We start from the raw sequence: 23,014 nt of genomic DNA, 5'->3' as shown, positions 1-23,014 counted from the left end.
TTAAATAATTTGAAAGTATATAAAATTAATTATATATATTTAAGAATAATTAATAAGGTTTCAAATTTATTAAGCTCTTTAAGGAATTTAAGTTATGTAACATGAAATTTTAAATTTAATCTTTATAAATACATGAATTCATGTTACTCATTTATGTATTCAGATTGTGTTACATCATTTGTAGATTTTGTCCATGTTAATTCTGTTTTGGTTTAAGTTGCATTGTATCATATTATCAAATCGAGTCGAATGAATAAAACATTGAGCAAGCTAAGTGATCCGTATATATCGGACAGACTAATCGAACCAGACAAAATGACCAAGTCTTGCAAGCTAGTCAAATCATGTCGATCGAGCAACCAAAGAACACCATAGAGCATTCGAACTAAACAACTTGAGTAGAATGAAATAGTCATGACCAACTGCAATTTCTCAATTTACTTCCTCACAAATGATCGTGAAGCCGACCGTGTGAAACCGCTAAAGTGATAGATAAAGAAGAGTAGGATGAAATAGTCATTCTCTAAGCAAGAAATGTTCAGGAAATTATCAAGGCAGATTAACCAAAAGCATCAGAGGTTATTGATATTATCGCATTCAGAGTTTATAACGACGATCACTAGGTGAAACTATTCGATGCAAGTATCGAAACAACCGCGTCAACTGTTACTATCTCAAACCAATTTAGAGCTAAACATATATCTAAAACAACTGATGGAATATGGCCTGGACTAACTTGCACATGTTAGCAGAATAAGATATGCTAACTATCCTTATGACAAGAGCACTCTAGTTTGCTAACCAACACTGACAATTCAGACATCAAGCATAATGAATTGACGAGATGACCGATTCGATTATATGTTACATGAGGACGTTGACACAATGCGTCAATCACTTTCGTCGTCTTCTTCTTCATCTTCTTCCTCGCCTGCAAAGAAAGAAATCATGACGCGGGATAAGGCTTCTTAAGCAGTTAAGAGGCACAGAATAAGAGTATAATGTGCCAGAAAGAGAGTAGCCATTCTTCATAAATCAGGACAAGATAGCCAAGGTATAAATAAAAAGACTGAGCAAGCGAGTCTAGGTGCTCGACAATGACGATGAAAGGATGATCGAAAATTATTTTTTTCCTTTCTTGGAAATAATGTTTCGATATTGATGGCTTGGACTCTCTACATTAGATTTCCTACACTTCATCAATATGCACATTAAGAAACTACGAGTATAAAGAAACTCAAAACAAAGAACTATGTGGAGTCAAACTCAGTGAAGTGCAGATAACTAGAGTCTGAAGACTTGGACCATGAGAAAATTTATTGGTATCGTCAAGGTGGAATGTTCTAGATGGGAATTGGGGGCAATGGAAGGAGATTTTGGCGACAAGATATGTGCAAAACAAAGGGTAGTCAGACATTAACCGAATCACTCATGAAGGCCCGAGGAAGAAAGAGCGAACACACAATTCGCATGGTCCAATCAACAGGAAACTTCACTAACAATATAGAAACAGTATCTCGAGAGTTTTAAAGTACTTTAGTGGCCAGGAAGACAGACCGCCAGTAATAGGAGGATCTTTGTAGGATTATTATTTAGTATGGAACTGTAACCAAGCTGCTGCATCAATCGTGTTATTTAGCTTCATTTCACTGGGAAAAAAAATCATATTGCTCGTACACTCAGATAATTCAAGCTTTTGGTTATAATGAGAAACATTTACCTTCCTCAGGGTCTTCGCTTCCTGAACCGTCATCCTCATTTTCTTCATCCGTGTCTTCTTCATTTTCTTCGTCTTCTTCATCCTCCTCACTCTCAACTTCTATTTTCGGTTTTGGTGGAGGAATGTAGCTTGACATCGTTCTCCGTCGGGAGCTTGAGACAATGTTACTCATATCGATGCCTTCCAATTCCCTTGCTCTTTCCTTTTTCCTTTTTATAGCTTTAATTTCTAGGAGAGAAATTAAACAAAGAAACCAAGAGTAAGTTGGTAATTCAATCAGTAAAACGATATGAAAATATTGTTGACCAAGATAGAGTTGCAAAGGTTGATGAGGTTTACAACAGTATAACCACAATGCACCAAAGTTCTAGGCAGTTGCAGTGCATATAAATAATGAACCAATACTAAAATCTCCAAGCAAGTAATGATCTCCAAGTACTAAAGGATCAGGCACCTTTTTCAGAAGGATTAGTAGTTAACCCTTCTTTCTTAAGAATTTGCTCTAACTCCTTTATTAGATAAGCTTCACGTTTGCTTTCCGACACCTGTTTAGCCCTCCTATACACAGTCGGTGGGACACTAGCGAAAGCAAAATAAAATCATTATCAAGGCAGTTGATAATCTACAAAAAAAAATGGTAGAGAAGTAAAACTACACATTCATATACCTCATTCCGCAAGACTTAATTACTGATTTCAGCTGCTCAACTCGTTTCCCATATACTTGTGCTGGCTTCTCTTGTTTCTTCTGTAGTTCATAAAATTAGTATACTCACAAACATTAAAAACCATCATGCAGCAGAATGAAATGTAGTAGAACCTTGGCATCTCCTTTAGATGAATGAGAATGACTATCCTGAGAGGAGTTTCCACTGTCATCATCAGAACTATTCCCTGAATTTTGTTCTGCGGTCTTTCCTTCACTGGAACTAGGTGACTTATCATCCTCTTTAGACCTTTTCAACCTTTTGGGACCTTTTTTTCCTGCTTTATCTTTTCCAATTAACCTCTTGTTTGGTCTGATTTCTTCGTCTTCCTTGTCCTCAGTAACTGAGTCATTGTTATTTGAAGAATCCGACTCATGGCGGGTTCTTTTACTTTTCTCAGGTTTTTTCTCATCCCCCTTTTGAGAAACTTTCTTAGGCTGCTTCTTGACACCGTTGGTTGGTTTCACATCTTCAGGAATCTGTAATACCTGGCAAAGAAAATTTTATGTAAAACTTTGGTTAAAACTGATACAAAAAAACTTGAACTCGAAGCTAACAAATAGTTAACTGAACAAAGTTCAACTAACCTTATCCAATTCATTGGTGATAAAACTTTTGTAGGCATCCAAGGCTTTCTTCTTTAGCTTAAGATCTTCTTCCAATGTTCGACGAACTTCTGCTAAAGAAATAGACCTGAACAAGTCATACCAAAACAGCATCATCTGCTTGATCATTACAGAAGCATAATAAAAACCTCAAATTAATTCTACAATGGGTTACCCAAAAAAGGCTCATCTTATACGCAAATACTATAAAACGGCATACTATAGCTTTTTCTAACAAATTATTGTCAATGGTTGAGAATGTCTTTATTTTACTTACATACAATGCGCTCTAAAGTAGTCAGCTCTACTTTCGATTGCTTTCCTTATTTTCTCTTCATCTACATCATCATTTTCAGAATCTTGATCATGTGCTATCCGATGATCCAAAGCTTCCTTATTAGCTGTTGTTGGAGAACCTTCTATTTGTTTATCGAAACCAGAACCACCCTTTCTGGATTCTGATGGCGGTTGATTCTCTTCAGATAGTGACTTTTCTTCTTTTGGTGACTGAGTAGAAGTTGCTCCCGAGGTTTTGGGCAAGTTCTCGTCACTAGCACCATAAAAGCACTAGCTCCAACCAAATCAAAGCGAAATAGTGCAATATTTTGGATAAGTTATGATAAAAAGTAACAGAGAAATGAAATAACCATCAAAGTAAGAAACAAAAAGCCGAGAAAGGAAGACAAACAACAATACTATGGTTTGTGCTATTAATTTATATGAAGGAAATAGAACACGGTAAATCCTAGTTGTTACAGAGATAATAAAATTATAATGAACTAATCTGCAAGTAGAACATATAGGCACACTTGTCTTTTATTTTTTAAATTGTATTCTAGAAAATCACCCATTATTTTGGCAGTTGCAGATATTATTCAAATTAGACAAAAGGCAATATACTGTTGATCATTGCATGGTGATGTTCTAACAAATCTCTACTCACACCAATATTTCCATACTTACATCCTCTATTTCCATCTAGAAAAATAATCCTAGACCCAAAACAGGGCTGCACAATTAAAATGAGAGTTATGTGAAGCGTTTCGTTGTGGGATTCAAAGTCAAAACCAAAGATATTCAGCCCCAAAACAGGAAAAAGTTTGAGAAAAATATCCTGCAACACTCTTTTATTATATTTCTAAAACTTTCAAAAAGAAATTGCATTTTATTTTGGTACAGTTACAAAAGATCTAGCTGGTTGATCAGTGATACGGAAAAAACAATTATCTTGGTGCAGATAGTAAATCCTTAAAACAAAATGCAACAATAGACTGGAATTTGTATTCACATATTCTAGATCTTTGTTACCACCTACCCACAACAACTTCTACAGGAGAATAAAAACCTTTAACACAACGCAAATGTTGTTTACATATAATGCTGTTAGACAGTTGGTTCATGACATGCTATCTATAGATCCTAAAAACTAAAAATCAATTTCTTGTTCTAACTGCCTTTCTCTTCATCTTTAGCAAAAGAAGTTGCTCAGACATGAAACAGCAGTTTTATGTTAGTCCAACTAAATACACCAACTAGAAATGCATCCTCAGATTGACAAAATGAAAAGGATCGTACAAGCCACAGAAGTGGAAAAAGAAAGTGAAAAAAATACAAGCAGCAGTTCATCATGAATAGTTGATAATATGCCCTTTTAAGTACATGATGCATTATATTTTATAAATCTATAGGCACAGCTTGGCTGGTGGAATACCTCCTCTAAACATTGCTTTATGAACCTTTTATGAGCATCCAATGAAAATGTTTTCATCCCCAAGTCCTTCTCTAGGGCTCTTCGAACACCTTCTAGTGTCAAAGTGCTGGAACATAAACAATTGTCAGGGAGATTAAAACTTCTTCATGGGACAAATAAAATTGATTAGAACAGATGATGGAACCTAGAAAGGTAAAAATACATGCCATGCATCATAAGCAATGATATTTTTGATGAGGATGCGAAGTGATTTGATTAGTTACCACAATTTACACAGAAAAAGAACTAAACTCAATACAGCCTATGACACAAGGACAGTGAATAATAATAATAATACATAAAACTAAAATAGAAGCAACATAGGTCAAATATGAACTATCCATATTGACATGCTACAATAATGGCACAACATCATAGTGAAGTTGAACGGTCACTGACAAAAGAACTAGGTTGACCACCTAACAAGAACTGTGAATATAGAGGTAAACTCTGGTCAGTCTTCTGCAAATGACAGCAAAGTAGATCGGATCAAAACAAAATAAGTTTGAACAGTTAGTTCCATGAATGATATAGTCGCATGAATTTCTTTCCAAGTTCTAGACCATTCTCAAATATACTGTATAGTGACTTTGAAGATAGCAAAACACACTGGCCTATTCATAGTTGCATTTCTTCTTCAACTTAGTTTTCAGAATGCATGCACATGCTTCCTAATAACCCCAACCATATGCTCACCTTGTAGCTAAAATTCCTTCAATATCTAACCATATTTCAACCGATGCATTTTATTTCTGCAGCTAACGTACTAATCATCATTCTCATCTATGTTTGCTGTTTCGTTAGTAAAGAGATTCTCTATGAAAAATAGACCACCAAAAATCTAATCCATTCTTAAGATCTCTTGCAATTTAGAGCAAGCGACCTAGAAGCCTTGTCAGTAAATCTGAATTAATTGCAGTAAATCATAACAAAATTATAATTTACTGCTAATTGAGTGGAAACTTGTTTTTCATGTGTGAGGTAAACTCAATACCAACTGGAAGCCTCGAGGGCAACCGAACACATCCTGCGCCTAATCATAGCTAAGCAAAAATAGACATTTCGGCGATGGAGAAAACAAATGAAAAGATAATGGATGGATTGTGTCATCTCACTCGGCTCGCTCCTTGAAGTCGCTCACGCGCGCTCGCATCGCGCGGGATATCTCCGCCTCGGCGCCTTCCTTCTCGTTCGCCGCATCCAGATCTCCCTCCATCGCCTCTCGTCAGAGGAACACGGAGGGGGCAGCGAAGGCCAGAGCGTGCGAGCGATGGTGAATGCGGTTGGGCGATCCCGAGTGGAACCCTAGAAGGTACGACGCGATTCAGACTCGCGTGAACACGCGAGCTCAGTTGGAGCTTTAGTTGCCGATTGCCCGTAGAACTGTCAAACGGACCAACTCATGGCGAGTGGGTCAATCCATGACAGACCCAACGGGGCGGAGCGGGTTAATCCATTAATTTGACGGATTGAAAAATTTCCAACCCAATCCAACTTAAAATCGTGGGTTAGACGGACCAACCTACGGACCTGTTAAAAAATAAAAAAATTTAAAAAATTTTAAATTTAAATTATAATTTAAATTGATTAAGTTGAAAGTTTCAAGTTTGAATTATAATTTTTAAATTTGAATTATAATTTAAATGCCCGCTAATTCATTAAATTTTCTATTTTAATTTTAAATTTTAAAATAAATAACTAAATTTTCTCAACCTGCGGGTCAACCCAAATCCGTCGCAGGTTAACCCATGCAGGTCACAGGCCTAGATGGGTCAATCCATCTCAAAATGAGTTGATAAAATTTTAATCCAATCCACCTAAATTACTTAGCGGGGTGGGCCAATCCGATGGATCTAACCCAACTTGACGGTATAATTGCCCAGGTCAATTTTAACTCAGTGGGTCGACACCAAGCCGCGGACATGAGCTCGTGCTCAGGCCTTCGAGATTGAACACGATACTGACTTGCATGATCACATACAAAACCTAGAACACATGAATCCAGTTGGAGATCAAATTGCTCTTATGCCAAAATTGATTACGATATAAAAGACTTATATTCGTTGAGATAATACCTTCCTCTGTCATTCTATTTTTTTTTTTTTTGTAAAACAGTTAGAGATCAAATTTAAAACTGTCAATTTGAATTGTTGAATTAATATATTTCATCAGATAATTTAAACAGATTATATTTAAATTTTATCAATCTATTTTAACATGGATTCCCATCTAGGCCGTGACCAATTTAAAACCATCGATTTGAATTGTCAAATTAATATATTTCATCAAATAATTTAAATAGATTATATTTAAATTTTATCAATCTATTTTAACGTAGATTCCCATCTAGGCCACGACTCACATGAGTCGATTCATGATAGATTTGAATTGGTCCGTGGATTAAAAAAATTTAATTAAAATTCAAATTAAAAATTAAAATTCAGGATAGATTTAATGAGTTAATGAATTTGATCTGTTTAAATCATAATTGAAATTTAAAAATTTTAATTTGATATATTTAAACTATAATTTAAATTTAAAATTTTAAATATTATTATTTTAATTTTTAAATTTGCACGCAGCCATACGCACCTTCATACCTGCTAACTTCTAAAGGGCATTTGATTGAGATTATCGTTAATAATTTTAATTATCTATTTAAAATTATCAATTCAGATTATAATCGATTCTTAAATAATATTTTTTCTATCATACTTTTTTTTCTTTATTTTTATATCTTCTTTTTTTAGATATTTTTTTCCTTTCGCTTATTTATTTATTTTCTTTTCTCTAAGATTTTTCCCCATTTTAATTTCATTTAGTTAATCTTTTTTTTTTTTTTTTTTTTGCAGAAGAAAAAGATTAATAGGATGACAAGATCATGTCCTATAAAAAAATTTTATTTATCATAAAAAATAAATAAAAAAGCGCTCACAACTAAAAAAAATAATAATAAATCTCAATCAGTCTCATGGACTCAATCTCTAGAATGACCGATCTGGTGCCAAGGAAGTTTCCCATCGACCACCAAGGTAAATCGAGAAGCGCATACGGCGGTCAATCTAGATGTCCAACATCCTTTGATTACGTTTCCCATTTGTAGAAAAATTCTTATAAATACATCGTAGTTGGGGAATCGAACTGCGTAGGTCCCTTAGGTCACAATCCGAATGTCCTCCTAGCGCTGCAACTAAAATAAATAAAAAGCTGTCAATTTAATTACTTTTCTTCGATTTAATGATTTAATTGAATTTTTTACCCTAAAATTTTCGCCGGCGACAGTTCGTTCCAAAATGCTGTCATGAACTCCAAAGCGGCGGCCCTTCTCAACCTCGACGAAGCTACAAATAAAGACAGTCCTTTCCTCGTCTCCTACCTCAACGTCGAAACCCCCTTCCCTTCCGTTAGGTCAAATGAATAACCACACAGCGAAGAGGAAACCACAAGGCGGCGCCGCCGCCGCCGCCGCCGCCGCCGCCGCCGCCGCAGGAGTCATCATCGTCCCGGTGTTCGAGGAAAAGGCTGCGGCGATGCCGAGAACCGGCGACTACGCGCTTCTCCTTCCTCGCCTCGCCGCCCGCGACCACTCCTCCGGCTGCCTGAATCCGCCGCTGCACGTCGGCTACGACCGCCGGCAGCTGCTGCTCGCCTACTCGCGCCAGCTCCGGCGGCTCCACGCTGAGCAGGGCTCCTGCGCGGCTCCCACCTGGGCGAAGTGGAAAGCCGAGCTCTTGCACGCCGATCGTGAGGTACGTACGCTCGATCGCCGCCATCCGTCGACTCGTTGCGCGATCGCTTCTGCTAATAAAGTTACCATTTTTAGATACCGACGAAGAGGAATCCTCCGTCGTGGGTTCATCGACTTTGGAAAAGGATCAGAAGGCGGCGAGGTGAGGCGGCGCCGCCTTCGCCGGCAACGGCGAAAAAAACTGCTAAAGAGAATGTAACTGAAATATTTTCCAATCAATTTCAATGTATTTTTCTTTCTGAAAGTTGGATTTGCAGGGGAAGTGGAGACGCGCAACGGGAATTATTTCAAGACTGTGGAAATGAGAGATCATGAAATTAATTAAAATTTTCATTTTTTTTAGTTGTAAACTAAGATTTTGTGTTAGATTGTTTTCTTTTCTTTTCTTAGTAATAATCGAATTCATGTTCCTCTCTATTTTAAGTATAAAGGGCAGCCCGGTGCAGAGGCTCCCGCCTTGCGGGATCCGGGGAGGGGAATTCAATGTACGCAGTCTTACCCTGCCTTTGGCAATAGGCTGTTTCCAGGATTTGAACCCGTGACCTTTAGGCCACACGGCAGCAACCTTACCGTTGCGCCAAGGCTCCCCTTCATGTGTTGACTGAGGTGCTGTGCGATTCATGTGTTAGCTCGGCTAAAGTGTTGTTTCGGCAGTATGCTCTTATCAATCTAGTGGTACCGTGCCTCCAAAAAATCCTTTAGGGGGTTTTCTGATATGTGGCCGTTTCGACGGTGGGGTCGATCACTATAAAAAGTTTACCCACTACAGTTTTAAAGGTGGTGGATCCACGTTTTTTGCAGAAAATGAATAAGTCCTTTGGGTCCTCGAGACATGATTAAATTAGTTATTGAGGGGCATACTTATTGCAATGGATGAGAATTGAATTTTGATGAAGCTAAGGTAATGCTTTTCTTGTAGTGGTCAACTGTAATTTCTTGATTTAACTTCTCATAGATAGTTATGGAACCAGTTGTGTGAAATCACTGAGACGACGGATTTCACCTTTTACTACAATGAATTAATGTTTTGGGCTTGATGCAATAATTAAGATTTTCAAAGTATTGCGGTTCAATCTTTTACTCAACATGTAATGACATTGAATTTAGTGGAAAATTTAGATTGGATGGTCATGGGCTGAAGTGTCTATAGATAGAAAAAGCTCATGAGTTTGCTTTTACAAGTAGAGCACTGATTCGAGGTTGGAACGACGACGAAGACTACAGATTTATCTTTGGGGGATGATAAACTTTTGAGACCATATTAGAGTTCGAATTAACTCTGAATATACGTAAGTCGTGCTTCGAATTTATATGAAAAATAAGAAATTATTTATCTTTAAAATGAATAGGATGAAATTGTTGGGTTGCAAGGGTGCAAACATAGTCCCACATCTAAAACACATGGAAAAGATTATGAGGTTAAAGGATGTAAAGTATCTCCATTGGCATGAGACATTTTGGGGAGAGCCCAAGAACAAAACCATGAGGGCTTAGGTCCAAAGTGGACAATATCATGTCATTGTGGAGATGTGGATATTCTTTAGACCCTACAAGTGGTATCCAGATCTAACTATGTGCTTTAAACCTTAAACAAAGGAAGTGGGTGTTCCCGTGTCTGAATCAAAAGGGACAGACACGAGATGTAACATTCTTTAGACCCTACAGAAATTTGAACATCGAATTATAATAAATAAATAAATAGATAGATAGATTATGTATCAAATTTAGCACATAAATTAAAAGATATGATTTAGAAAATGTAGTCTATTTTTATTGGGGCATATAATTAAAAGTCTATCAATTGAAGAATTATTAATCACGTTGAAAAATGTTTAAAATTAGAAAATTTTTACAAGAAATATTTATGTATTTTTATTTAAATCGATTAAATGCCTTTCTGATAGCTTCTACTATTTTGAAGAAGAAAAAAAAAAAGTAAAGATCGAATAGGATTGCTTATTGTTAAGACATGGTTTAATGTATTTTGAAAAAAATGCATTTACTAAAATGTAAAAACACTAAAAATCATGATTTTTAAAAAATAGTTATTAATCCTTAATAAATAAAGAATGTAAATTAAACCTTTAAAGCTTTCTAAAGCTAAGGATTACATGTAAAAATAAATAAATAAATAAAAGAGCATCTCTTATTACAAAGAATTAAAATTTTAAAGAGTAAAAATGAAGTCCCTTTTTATTAAAATTGTCAAAAAAATAACCCTCTTTCATTTATTATTAAAAGACCACTCTATTCCATCATTATACAATTTTTAATGTTATTGTAGTAGCTATAATTAATAGTAGTAGATGCTACGTAATAACAATTATGATTTTATAACTATTTTAACTGTATAAGTATAACAATTACGGGATCTTAACTTCTAAGATATAATATTGATAGGTATTGATAAAAATAAATTATTAATTATAATTTATAACTATTATAATATAATATTGATCAGAAATAAAATATTAATAATTATGTAATTACTATATATCACATTATTATTAATATTGATAAAAATCAAAATATTATTATAATATAATATTGACTACCCGAGATGAAAATTATATTATAAGAGTCATACACTATATTCATTAAAATATAATGTTATTAAAATTGATCAGAATTAATATATTTATATTATAGTAGTTATAAAATGATACAGATTTTATATTTAAATAATTTTGTTCCAAGCTAGTATAATTATGATATAATGATGTTGGAAACTTGGAGACGAGAAACGGAAAACGCGGAAACGAAACGGGGAAACGACAATAATGAAGTTTCTAGATTTTGGAAATGTACAAGAACCCCCTTCGTCTTCTCCGTCGCACCCACCGTTCCACCAGCCATCCGCTCTCATGCAGCGCGCGCAGCAACTGCGCCCCCTTCCGCCGTGCTCGGGCGCTGCAATCCCCCTGCATCGCCGCTACCATCGCTCTTCCCGCTCTTCCCGCCTCCGCCGGTGCTGATCCCGGCTCCGCACCGCCGTATATCGCCGCCATCACCCCGATGGCGTACTCCCGCCTCCCTGTCATCTTTTCTACTGCTCCGGCTAGCGCCGGTGTTGTCGCAGGGTGGCTCCGCACCTCCACGGCGCCGTCCGAGACCGTGCAGAGGAGCTCTAGCGTTGCCAACGCCCGCTCTGCGGTCGCACCGCCTGGCCCCGACGCCGCTACGACCTCCATTGGCCGTTTCTTATAAGTGGAAATATTTTCCAGCATTTCGGAAATGGAGACGGCAGTCTAAACGCCGTTTCCAGACAGCATAGTGTTGGATAAGAGTAAATCCAATAGATTATGAATTCATTATTTTCTTATTTTATGTTAAGTAAACACAAAAAAAAAGTATTTTGATTTGTTAGCCGTCTGCCCTTTTAGTTATCTGTCCGTCCAGGTAAACGGCAGCAGTGCTCGAGAATACCATCTATCGGATGTTGGTATACCCAAAGATACACCTTCTCTCCTGTGGTCTCCTCATGTGGGTCCCTTCTGAACCAACATCTCATCTCTTTCCCCGTCTCCGATCGTTCTCTCTCTCTCTACTCTCCTGCCGAGATCTCTCGCGCCTCTTTCTCTTCTTCGATCTCCAGCTATGGATCTGGCGGCCCCGATCGCCGTGCTCCTCGTCGCCGCGTCGGTGACATTGGGGACGGAGGCCTCGATCCACGCCTACGAGCTCGAGCCCTTCAGGGAGGTCGGGAACGCCCTCCTCCTCTCCGGCGGCAGCGAGGGCGTCGTCGCGTCCCGCCTCGACGCCCGTGGTCCCCTACGGATCGGAGATGGTCGGGCTTACATCAAGTAACTACTTTATTTCTTTATTCTTCAGCTGCTTCGTGACTCGGTTTTTCTCGGGGTTGAATTGCATTGTGAGGATCCGATTGCAAATTCCATTTTTAGACGTGATTTTAGTGAAACCGGTAATTTTTAGCTCCTAGCACGTTTCGTTCCTTTTGTATTTGGCATTTGTCGCCAGAAGTAACTGTGGATCTTCCGTGATCTATTCCGATGTTAGGGTTCATAAATTTTTGTAGATTGAAAGCGGTTGGGATTGCAAGATACCAGTTTGACTGGAGTTTACTTAACTTTTAGTGCTGTTCGCTTTTGCATTGTTGCATTATTGGTTTTCTGATCACTCCATGATGTCGATTGGGAAATTTCACCACCTGCAGAGACCTATGTCACGCTGTTAGAGAGATTCTGAAAGGCTATTCACTTTCGTAGTTAGTTACATAACTTTTGTTTAATTCTGGATGGATCAATCACTAACTTGTGCTATAGAGAGAGATCAAACTATAGTTTTGCCTATGAATTTGACATATTTATAATATACTTCAACAGATATTATATTTAGAGGAATGGACAACTCTCTTATGTTTATCCTGAGAATACAAAAGATGAATAATTGAGTTAATAATCCGAATCTCTGGGTAGTGTTTGTCTTGATATCCAAGGTCAGCCAGGAAAGTATTCAGTTTAACTTGGGATTACGGATCTACATACAATAAAAGTACAGATACAAAGGTTTTGTTTATCATGCTAACAGCTATGGTACTAGGATTTTCTTCAAGAGAACATAAATAAGATGCCCATGCACTGAAGTTAGTGGTTTCCTTTCTTAAATTATGATTGAAATCATCAAGAGCCTTCACCTTTGTTGAAATTAACTCAAACTATAATGTTTTAGGTAATGAGGGATATATCTATATCTTTCTAATTATTATCAACAACAATCAGATGGAACTTTAGTCCTCCACAAGTACTAATGTTTCAGATCACAAAAATATCACTGTTTCTATTAGTATTCAGGTGTATCTACAAGACCACAAAGATTATTAGAATAATTGGTTACATGGCCATTCAATTGTTCATGATAACTCTGTTGCAAAGAAGATTCATTGTTGACCATGGATTACTAAAAAATGCTTAGTAAAAGCTTCATCTTTTTATGCTGCAGTGGGTACTAAATCTTGATCCTTTATTAATGGCAAGTTACTTAAAATGCTTCGTGTCAGATAAAAATACATAAATTTGCTTAATACTCTGATTACGCAGATAGTTCTAAAGTCCTTAAGGGTCACCTTACTCCAGATGATGGTAAGGGCTTCCACAGAGAGGTAGAAGTTCCAAGGCATTGAGCTTTCCCTTTCCTTCAATTGCTTTGGAAGAAGTTGGCGGGGAGGGAGTCATTGTCGTTTCTGCAGAAGCCATTTTGTCCACAAATGCTTCAACCCAAAAACTTCACATTGTGGAGGAACAAAGTGTGAAATGTTGGAAAAGTCAATGACACTCCCAGTGAGAGCTCATACTTTCTCTCTCCTCTGACAGTTGAAGTCAAGGTGAAGGTGGCGACTAGCTTAATTAAGATCAAAGTCATCAGTTGTTCAACTTGCTTGATCGAAGCAGAGGTGAGAAAGTTGAGTGTTGAATTTGGTCAAGGCTGAGTTTGGTGGCCTAGGGCATGGTAAGTCTCAGAGAGTTGGAATCCCAAGGGGGTTGAATTTGGTCAGAGGCAAGCGTTCCTTAGTTAGGCCATTTGACAAGGGGACAACTGTGGAAACCATGTGAGATAGGGCTTAAAGTCATAAGAAGCAGTGATTGAGGCTGTGGCAGAGGTCGGGAGTGCAAGAGCCTCAGAGTGCAACACTAAATAGGGAAGGGGAGAAGCTAATTGGGTGATTTTACTTGTTCTCATCCCCTTCCCCTCTTCCTCTTTTCTGTACCCAAGTAATTAACTTTTTGCTCCTCACCTCTCCTTCCTCTGCCTCTTCCTTCTTCTGAGGTAGACTGAGCCTATTCTCCATGTTGAATTTTTCAAATATTTTAGAAGTTTTTGTTAAACTTCTTTGATTATGATTCCACTCGAACTGGTAGATTTATCTCTTTTATTTAGTTGATTGATTGTTGACAGATTTGAGAACATAACATTCTCGAGGAGCAAGGAATCAGCTCAACAACATTCAAAGATGGAGCACAGCACAGGATTAGTCCAGGCAATTATATTTGAGGCAGCTGACCGTGATAATATCGGTGGATCTGCATATGGTGGACAAAGGTCCATATGTTGCACCCCTGATCTTGCTAAGCTTGAAGGGTGCAGACAAGGTGAGGTCATCAGAAGATCATCTTCTGTGGATCCAGAATGGCCAGTTATACTCAGTACACACTTCAATGCAGATCTTTATGTCCACTAAACTGGATCCTAATCAGGTTAATATAACAACGACTGGAATGTATAACTTGTTCTTCATCTCTTGTGATCCTAAATTAAGAGGACTTACAATGAGTGGGAAGACAATCTGGAAAAATCCTGATGGCTACTTGCCCGGAAGGATGTCATCGTTGATGGACTTCTACTTGTTCATGTCTCTGGCCTATTTGGTGCTCAGCTTCATTTGGTTTTCTCAGTATGTTAGGTTCTGGAGGGATATTTTACCTCTCCAGAATTGCATCTCATCAGTGATTGCTCTCAGCCTGTTTGAAATGACTCTTTGGTACTTTGAGTTCTTAAATTTCAATGACACTGGTATGAGGCCTGTAGGAATAACGACTTGGGTTGTCACTGTTGGAGCAGTCAGAAAGACCGTGTCACGTCTTCTTATTCTGATAGTTTCTATGGGATATGGTGTTGTTCGGCCGACATTGGGAGGTCTTACCTCAAAGGTGCTCCTCCTTGGAGTAACATACTTTTTGGCATCAGAGTTGCTCAGCATTACTGAAAATGTTGGGGCAATAAATGACATTTCAGGAAAAGCGAGATTGTTTCTTGTCCTTCCAAATGCATTTCTGGATGCTTTCTTGATTCTATGGATCTTTACTTCGCTTTCGCGGACATTAGAGAAGCTACAGGTACAGCAAACTAGACCAGTTATAGTGTTTACCTTTACCAAACTTCAGTGTTGTCTAATGTGCACTGTTTTCCAATTCAAAAACCACTTCTTAAAGAACAATGATACTGCACTTTAGTTGCTGAAATGGTTCTACTTTGCTTCTGTGCAGGCTCGAAGGAGTACAGTGAAGCTAGATATATACAGAAAGTTTACAAACGCATTGGCTGTTACGGTGATTGCTTCAGTTGCTTGGATAGGATACGAGGTAACTACTCCATACTAACTTTTTTAGACTATGGTAGTTCAGCCTCTTCTTTTCCCTGCTTGCAACTGAGTGTTTTATGTTGTTCTTGACGCACTTAAGAGCGACGACAATAGGGAGAAAACAACCATTTGATCTGTTTATATTTTTCCATATGTTTTCCATCATCAACAATAACAACTAAATCTTATCCTATTACGTGGAATCGACTATATGAATCCTCCTACATCATTAAGTTCTATCCCCTACTATATTATCATCTATATTTAAATAAATTTTATCTTATTTTATCATTATTAACTAAGATTTCATTGGTCTCTCTTCCTTGGTCAATGTGTGTATTTGTTATAATTTCATATCGGCTAATTGAAACATTTATTGATTGTCTAAGTACATCCGTATCATTTTAAATGCATCTCTCGGAATGGGTCCTCAATAGATGCAATTTTGATTTTTGCTCTAATATTCTCATTTGTTATCGTATCTATCCTCGTATGTTCGAACATCTATCTTAACATTCTTATCTCTACGACTCTTATCTTGTACTCATGTGTTTGAATCATAAATCAATATCAGCTCCATATAACATCGCAGCTTTAACCACTGTTTGTAGAACTTTTCTTTAAATTTTAGAGATACATTTCAACTATTTTGTTGTTTGTATTCTATGTCAGACATCTCTCAACCCCCCTTCAATCCTTTTTCCATATTATTTCCGATCGATCATATTAAATTATTAGAGTGCACAAACTGATTATCTACCATGGTGTTGCATTTAACCTCCTAGTTCCATTTTCTAATGATAAATGCAAGGCAACCACTGCAACTTATCTGCTGAAAAATCATCTCTTGGTACTAAAGAAGTAGCTATTACATCTGACATACACTAGATGCTACCGAATTAGCGGAGTTTGCGTACAACCTTGTCGTAAATTTTCCTTTCCCACAGGTTTATTTCAAAGCAACCGATCCCTTCAGCGAGCGATGGCAGAGTGCTTGGATCATCACTGCATTCTGGGACGTTCAATCGTTGCTGCTGCTCTGCGTTATGTGCTACTTGTGGGCGCCGTCCCAGAGCTCTCAAAGGTGGGAGACTCCTGTTTACAAGAACCAAGTTGTCCTACACTAACCTCTACTTTTCGACAGGTATGCTTATTCCGGTGAAGCCGGTGAGGACGACGAAGAAGCCCAAGTTCTTACGAAAGGCACTTTGGATGCCAACATTGGATTGGTAAGGATTGATAGGAAGGAGAGGGGTGTGGATGAGGATGGCACATTCACTCTTGAAGACAATGTAGAAGAGGACAAGCGGTCGTAGCTTCCTTCTTCTTTTGTACATTCATGCTCTACTTCTGCCGGAGAAATTCGCGGTGTCGGAGAATGTCTGTGAAGCCGAATATCACCCTCCTCGCATAGAAGATCGATCGATTTGTTCTTCGAGTGTGTTAGTTTCTTCTTCGAATGCTGGCTTGCTGTGATGAGTAGTTGTTGAAATAGGATGGAACTTAAAAATTGGAAACATTATGGTGTTTTTTGATGTTGTTAGTACACTGTGCTCCAACTATTTTTTCTAATATATATCTACGTCTACTTTCACTTGTATAGAATTAGCAAAATTATTATTATTTATTTCTTATAAAAATAAATATCTGTTAATTAAAAATGATTTATTTCAAAATTTTGAATTACTTCAGTTTTTTTTTCTAAGTCAAGCCATTTAATGAACCATGAATTAAGTATTTTAATCAGTTTCTTTGTTACTATTTTATCAAATAATTTTATAGATTAAAGTTAACCAAATTAAATTATTTTGAAAAATCAAAGAATTATTTCCGAAAATTAATAGTGTGAGATGGAACTAAAATAGATTTAACTTTAAAATTACTTCTTAGATTTTATATTTCAAAATATGAGACATAAATAATTTTCAATATTACTTTATCATCATCATCAACAACTAATTGACCTTTCATATGCAATATATATATACTTAGTATAATTTTTTTAATTTAAGATTTAAAATTTAAAATATAGAGTTTAGGATTTAGAGTATAGTGTTTAGATTAAAATATTTTTTTTAAAAAATAATAATTTATATTAGGTAATCATGAGTATACAGTATAGTATAGGAAGGATAAGGTATCAAATCTATATATAAGTATATATGTATAAGATTTTTAAAATTTAATTTAAGAATTTAAAACTATCAAATGAATCATTACATATAAAAAAATTTAAATGCCCTGGGCTAAAGCCCAAGTAGGCATTAACCTCCCTCTGGCCTTACAAGTGTCAAATAATTAAGTTCTCGGGACGTGATTGAATTAGCTATTGAGGGATAGACTTATTGAAGTGGTCAAGAGTTGAATCTCGATAAAATCAAGATAATGCTCTCTCTCGTAGTGGTCAACTGTAATTTTTCAATTTATCTTCTTACAGATAGTTGTAGAGTCGATCGTGTAAAATTGCTGGAGTGATGATTTAATCATTTGTTGAAGTATCAAATAATCAAAGCTTTTTTTTTTAATAAAATGAAAAAGTGAACTTCATCTGAGGTTGATTGTTACAGCTACGTTGGCAAATGAGATTCTACTCCATGCTCAAATGACAAAGAAGCAAGTTAAAATACTGCTACATTGCTCAACCACTCCCAAAATGGTCAAATCATGGCATTAGCATTGAGCGGTAATTAAAAAGACGTTCCTTAAAAAAACAAAAGGGTTAAATGGACATCGATTTTCTTGAAAATATTTTTATTTTCAATATTGTTGTAGTAATAACTGCAACATCAGTAGCTGCTTGTCACAGTACTATAATAATTCTAGCGCTATTATAAAAATTACTATTAGCTATTATAATATATAGTAGTTGCTATATATAACATTAATACGATAATATTATAGTATTGTAACAAACAAACAACTATTAAATAATTATTTTAAAATGATTTTAATTAATTCAAGATGATTGTAATGAAATTTAAATAATTTTGATTACAATGATAAAAAAATATTTTAATATATATAATAGTATTTAAGATTTAGAATTTAAGGTTTTAAAATTTAAGTTCAACTACTGTGAAGTAGCTAATTAATTAAGTAGCTATTATAACTGTTTGAAAGTGATTTTGATGAAATTTAAATAATTTTGATTAAATTGATAAAGAATATTTTAATATAATAATATTTTATATATAATAATTTTGATCAAAATAAAAATAATTAAAATTTTATATTATAATATCCAATGAGTAGCTATTACACAGTGTAGTAGTTATTATTACAGGTTATAGTAACTACTAAATAATACTAAAATAAAAAATATTTTTGATACAGAATATCTGATGATTTTTTTTACTTTGTGTAAAAAGGAGATGTCCGATTTACACAAAGTAAAAATGCGCACGACGTGCTACTCATCACGTCGAGGAAGACACACGATGAAGAAGCCGCTGCGATTGCTGCGTCGCGATGAGAAAAATGCGCGACGAGGAAAGCATGCGCTTGTCGCGTCGAAGAAGACGCATAACGAGGAAAACGCGCGATGAGGAAGGCGACGGAGGAGATCGGCACGCGGGAGGTGAGACAAGGAAGACGTGCTGCTCGTTGCGTCGAGGAAGATGTACGACGAGGAAGCCGCTGCGATTGCTACGTCGCGACGAGGAAAACGCGCAACGAGGAAGACATGCTACTCGTCGCGTCGAAGAGGACGCGCGACGAGGAAGCCGCTGCGATTGCTGTGTCGTGACGAGAAAACGTGCGACAAGGAAGGCGGTGGAGGAGATCTTTCGCGATCGGTAAAGACGGTGAATAGAAATGCACGCGAGGAAAACACGTGTGAACAGAGAGAGAAGGAAGATGATTTGTTTAGACAGATAATCTTAAACCTAACATCGCTTTGATACCAAGTAAAACTCACATATAAGTAATCCAAAATTCAAGTCGATCAAAGCGAACTTCTCGCCATGGCTCTTAGCTCACTCAGACTTGAGAAATATTTGTTAAAATACAATTTCTAATTCATAAAAAGATAACACGTGTATGAAGTTTCGTCAATACTAAATTTTGAAAAAAAAATTAAATCATACTAAATTTATTATATATAATTTTATCTTATATTACATAGATTATTTTCACGATTCAAACTGTGACCACCCACCACCAAAGCTCCTTTTCATAAATTTCTACTTCATAATAATCAAGCGTCAAAGCAAATGGACCAAAAAATCATAGCTTCTAAGAGACAACTCAAGGAGCAGAAAAGGAGACATCAACCTACCATACAGAGAAAATTGCTTCATCTGATGTTTACACAATAATTATCCATTCACACTTTAATTCCAAACCATTATTTATCCTAAGATCATTTTCAAAAAATTATATATATATATATATATACACGAAAATATCCTACGTGACCCGTGCGCATTACTCTGACCCCTCGCCACTGCCGCTCCGCCCTTCGGCCACTGTCGGTCGCCGCCCCCGGTAAGATGGAAGCGCGACTCACAGGCGCATCGCCTGGCACCGGATTCCGATCACCGCCCCATAGTAGCTGGAAATCGGCTGCGATTTGGCCAAAATCGGCTGCCAGTGCCGAGTGGCCGATTCCGGCCAAATTCGTCGGATTCCGGTTCACTTATCCGGCCTGAATCTGACGCCGAGCTGTGTGCCGACGAGGTGCGCGTCCATCGAGCGTGATGCGGTGGCCGGCGGTGGCCGGTAGTGGTCGGATGGCGATGCGGCAGCGGCTAGAATAGGACTGGGTCGGATGAGAGCGCACAAGAGCGTACGAGGCTGCGCAGGATAGCAAAATTCTATAAAAATATATATATATCAAACCCTAAATTGTGGCTATTTATTTTATCTTTAATTCCTTGTTTCCTTGTCACTCATAAATAAAATATTAACAACTCTCCGTCCGTCGTCGCCCATCTTTTATCCTTATCCTCATCCTCTTCTTATGTTCCTCGTTCCATTAATAAATAAATAAATAAATAAATATATAGCTTCTTCCACGTGGCGTGAGGTAGACAATAAAGGCCATGTGCTAAGCGATCGAAATTAGCCTTTCTAAACTTTCGATTCCCGTTCCCCTAAATCTACCAATGATGCACCAGGGCCCACCTATTCCACACAAGTTACCGTGCAAGATGCTTTTGTAAATAATTAGATATTCATGAATTAATTTTAAATATGATATATTATAAATTATTTTTTTTAAAATATAATTTTAAAATATTGATTGTGCTAATTTATATTTTAATGAATTTTATTGAATTGACGATAAAAAATTTGAATACTTCAATTATAAAAAAAAATTAAAACGGAGTTTGATTAGGAGTTGAAGTAGTGTGCTACTAGAGTGAAGGTAGATTCGTGGAATCCACGAAGATGCATTTGCTAAATTTTGAAAGCATTCAAAGTACATTTAGAGTTATAAACTAATCAAATCAAATTAAGTTTTATAATATTCAGTTTATTTAATAAGATAATCGAATCAAATTAAATTGAATCTAAAATAAATTAATTTATTAAAATAATTATTTGAATTTGATTTAATTTTATTAAAATATGAATTTGAATTTGATTAAGTTTAACTTAAATTTTATTTATTTAGATGTTATTGTGCTCTTAGTTCAATTTAATAATATAAAATTATTATTTATTCATTTTCTTTGAAAATACATTTGCTAAATTTTAAAAGCATTCAAAGCACAATTAGAACGAGCCCAATCGAATCAAATTTATTTAATAAAATAATTGAGTCAAATTAAATTAAAATTAAAGTAGTTATTTAAATTTAATTTATTTTTTTGAATTTATTTATTTAAATGTTATCAAACTCTCAATTTTAACTTATTTAACTTAAAATTTTTATAAATTTAATTTATTTAATTAATTATTAAATTTGATAATATAAATTTATTTTATTTATTTATGAGATTGATGAGATTTTATTTATGAATATGATTCATAAATTTTATTTATTAATAACACATAATTTGTAACATAAGTGATAATGCATAAGTAATAGAAACAAAAATATTTGAGGTCAATTTCCAATAAAGTCATTTGCTTAGTATGATTGATTTTCAAAAAAATCAACTATAAATGTTGGATCAATTTATGCTTCTTAAATTTATTCTGTTAGTTGATCGAAAATTTTCACATGATTGATCAACTGACCACCTCTAAAATTTGCTACTGGATGATTGATTTTCAAAAAATCCGACTATAAATGATTGGATCAATTTTGTATCCAAATTTCAATAAAAGATAAAATTCGTCACCTTACATTATCGACCTTACAACTATTTATAAAAAAATAAGTAAATTGAAAAACTATAATTGACCACGACGGAAAAAAAAATTTCTCAATTTCATTGAAATTCATAATTTTTATTCATGAATGTAAATGAACTGAACATGTATATATTTAAATTTAATTTAATTAATTAATTATATATATATATATATTAAATAAATATAAATAAATTTTTATCAATTAAAATTAAATTTATTCATAAATATTTGATTTATTTACCGCTCCTAAACATATATACCTGCTCAACGACTGGTGTAATCTTCGGCTCGGCATTTCATCGAGCAACAGCAGAGCGAGATCAATGGCGAGCAAAAACACCCAAACAATTGTTTTTATTTTTTCATGGTTGTGATCGGATCAAACAAAAGAGAGCATTCGAAGAAGAACGAGTCAAATGCACCTTACCGGATGGAATTATCGGAATGATTTCGTCGCTCCTCATGGTCTCTTTCTTCCTGGTGATTGATCGCTACCGAGTACTGGCCCACGGGAGTGGAGCGACGAACCAGCGCGTAGAAATCGAGGAAAAAGATGAGCATCTCGAAGAAACGCTGAAAATTTCAGGAGAATAATAACATACAACCGATAATGAAATAAAGAAATCGACGATAGAGATGCGAGGAGGAGGAGGAGGAGGATGAATGGGACGGCGACATGGGGAAAAGGTCGGGGCTCGGTAGTGGTCCGGGAGGCGGCCGGGCGGCCTCAGCGAATCACGTCACGTCGTCGATCCCACAGCGCCACCCGCCGTAACGGCGAATCGAGATTAACGGCGTCGGAGCAGGACGCGGGCGGGCCCCGCTGATGGTGGCGGAGGTGGAGGCCGACGCGGACGCGGACGCGGACGGGGGCCCAGGCGAGCGACTCCGCGACCGCGACAGCCGGGCCTCGCCCTCGTGCGAGTGCAGCGCCCGGGTCCCTCCCCCCCGCCCATGCCGGAACCTCCTCGCTCTGATCCAAACTCCATGCTCCATCGCCGCCCTGTTCCAACCAAACACAAAAGCAAATTTAATAGATAAAGATCAGATTTTTTATGATGGAATTAATTTAATCGAAGGAGATTC

The 23,014-nt window shown here is 36.5% G+C and overlaps 3 protein-coding genes across 3 annotated transcripts; 2 read left to right on the top strand and 1 right to left on the bottom strand.

Moving 5' to 3' along the window:
• Positions 1-649: 649 nt before the first annotated feature.
• On the bottom strand, positions 650-6,061 carry LOC141844729 (uncharacterized). Its single transcript, XM_074732723.1, has 9 exons — positions 5,897-6,061; positions 4,743-4,848; positions 3,309-3,598; positions 3,014-3,119; positions 2,540-2,914; positions 2,388-2,467; positions 2,175-2,299; positions 1,721-1,948; positions 650-931 (listed from the first exon to the last, which is right to left on the bottom strand). The coding sequence occupies exons 1-9, from the start codon at positions 5,995-5,997 to the stop codon at positions 891-893; spliced, it is 1,452 nt and encodes a 483-aa protein (XP_074588824.1). The 5' UTR covers positions 5,998-6,061; the 3' UTR covers positions 650-890.
• Positions 6,062-8,194: 2,133 nt separating this feature from the next.
• On the top strand, positions 8,195-8,834 carry LOC141844732 (uncharacterized). Its single transcript, XM_074732725.1, has 3 exons — positions 8,195-8,530; positions 8,605-8,724; positions 8,787-8,834. The coding sequence occupies exons 1-3, from the start codon at positions 8,195-8,197 to the stop codon at positions 8,832-8,834; spliced, it is 504 nt and encodes a 167-aa protein (XP_074588826.1).
• Positions 8,835-12,091: 3,257 nt separating this feature from the next.
• Positions 12,092-17,159, top strand: LOC141845439 (uncharacterized). Its single transcript, XM_074733495.1, is given in 6 exon segments — positions 12,092-12,332; positions 14,443-14,713; positions 14,715-15,380; positions 15,531-15,626; positions 16,573-16,709; positions 16,770-17,159. Coding segments are annotated over 6 exon segments (1,548 nt in total). The 5' UTR covers positions 12,092-12,126; the 3' UTR covers positions 16,942-17,159.
• Positions 17,160-23,014: the final 5,855 nt, after the last annotated feature.

The sequence above is a fragment of the Curcuma longa genome, chromosome 14 (assembly GCF_044706935.1).
Source record: "Curcuma longa cultivar G26 ecotype Majalengka, Jawa Barat chromosome 14, ITB_CL_G26_1.1, whole genome shotgun sequence".
NCBI lineage: Eukaryota > Viridiplantae > Streptophyta > Magnoliopsida > Zingiberales > Zingiberaceae > Curcuma > Curcuma longa.
This window is presented reverse-complemented; position numbering and strand designations above follow the sequence as displayed.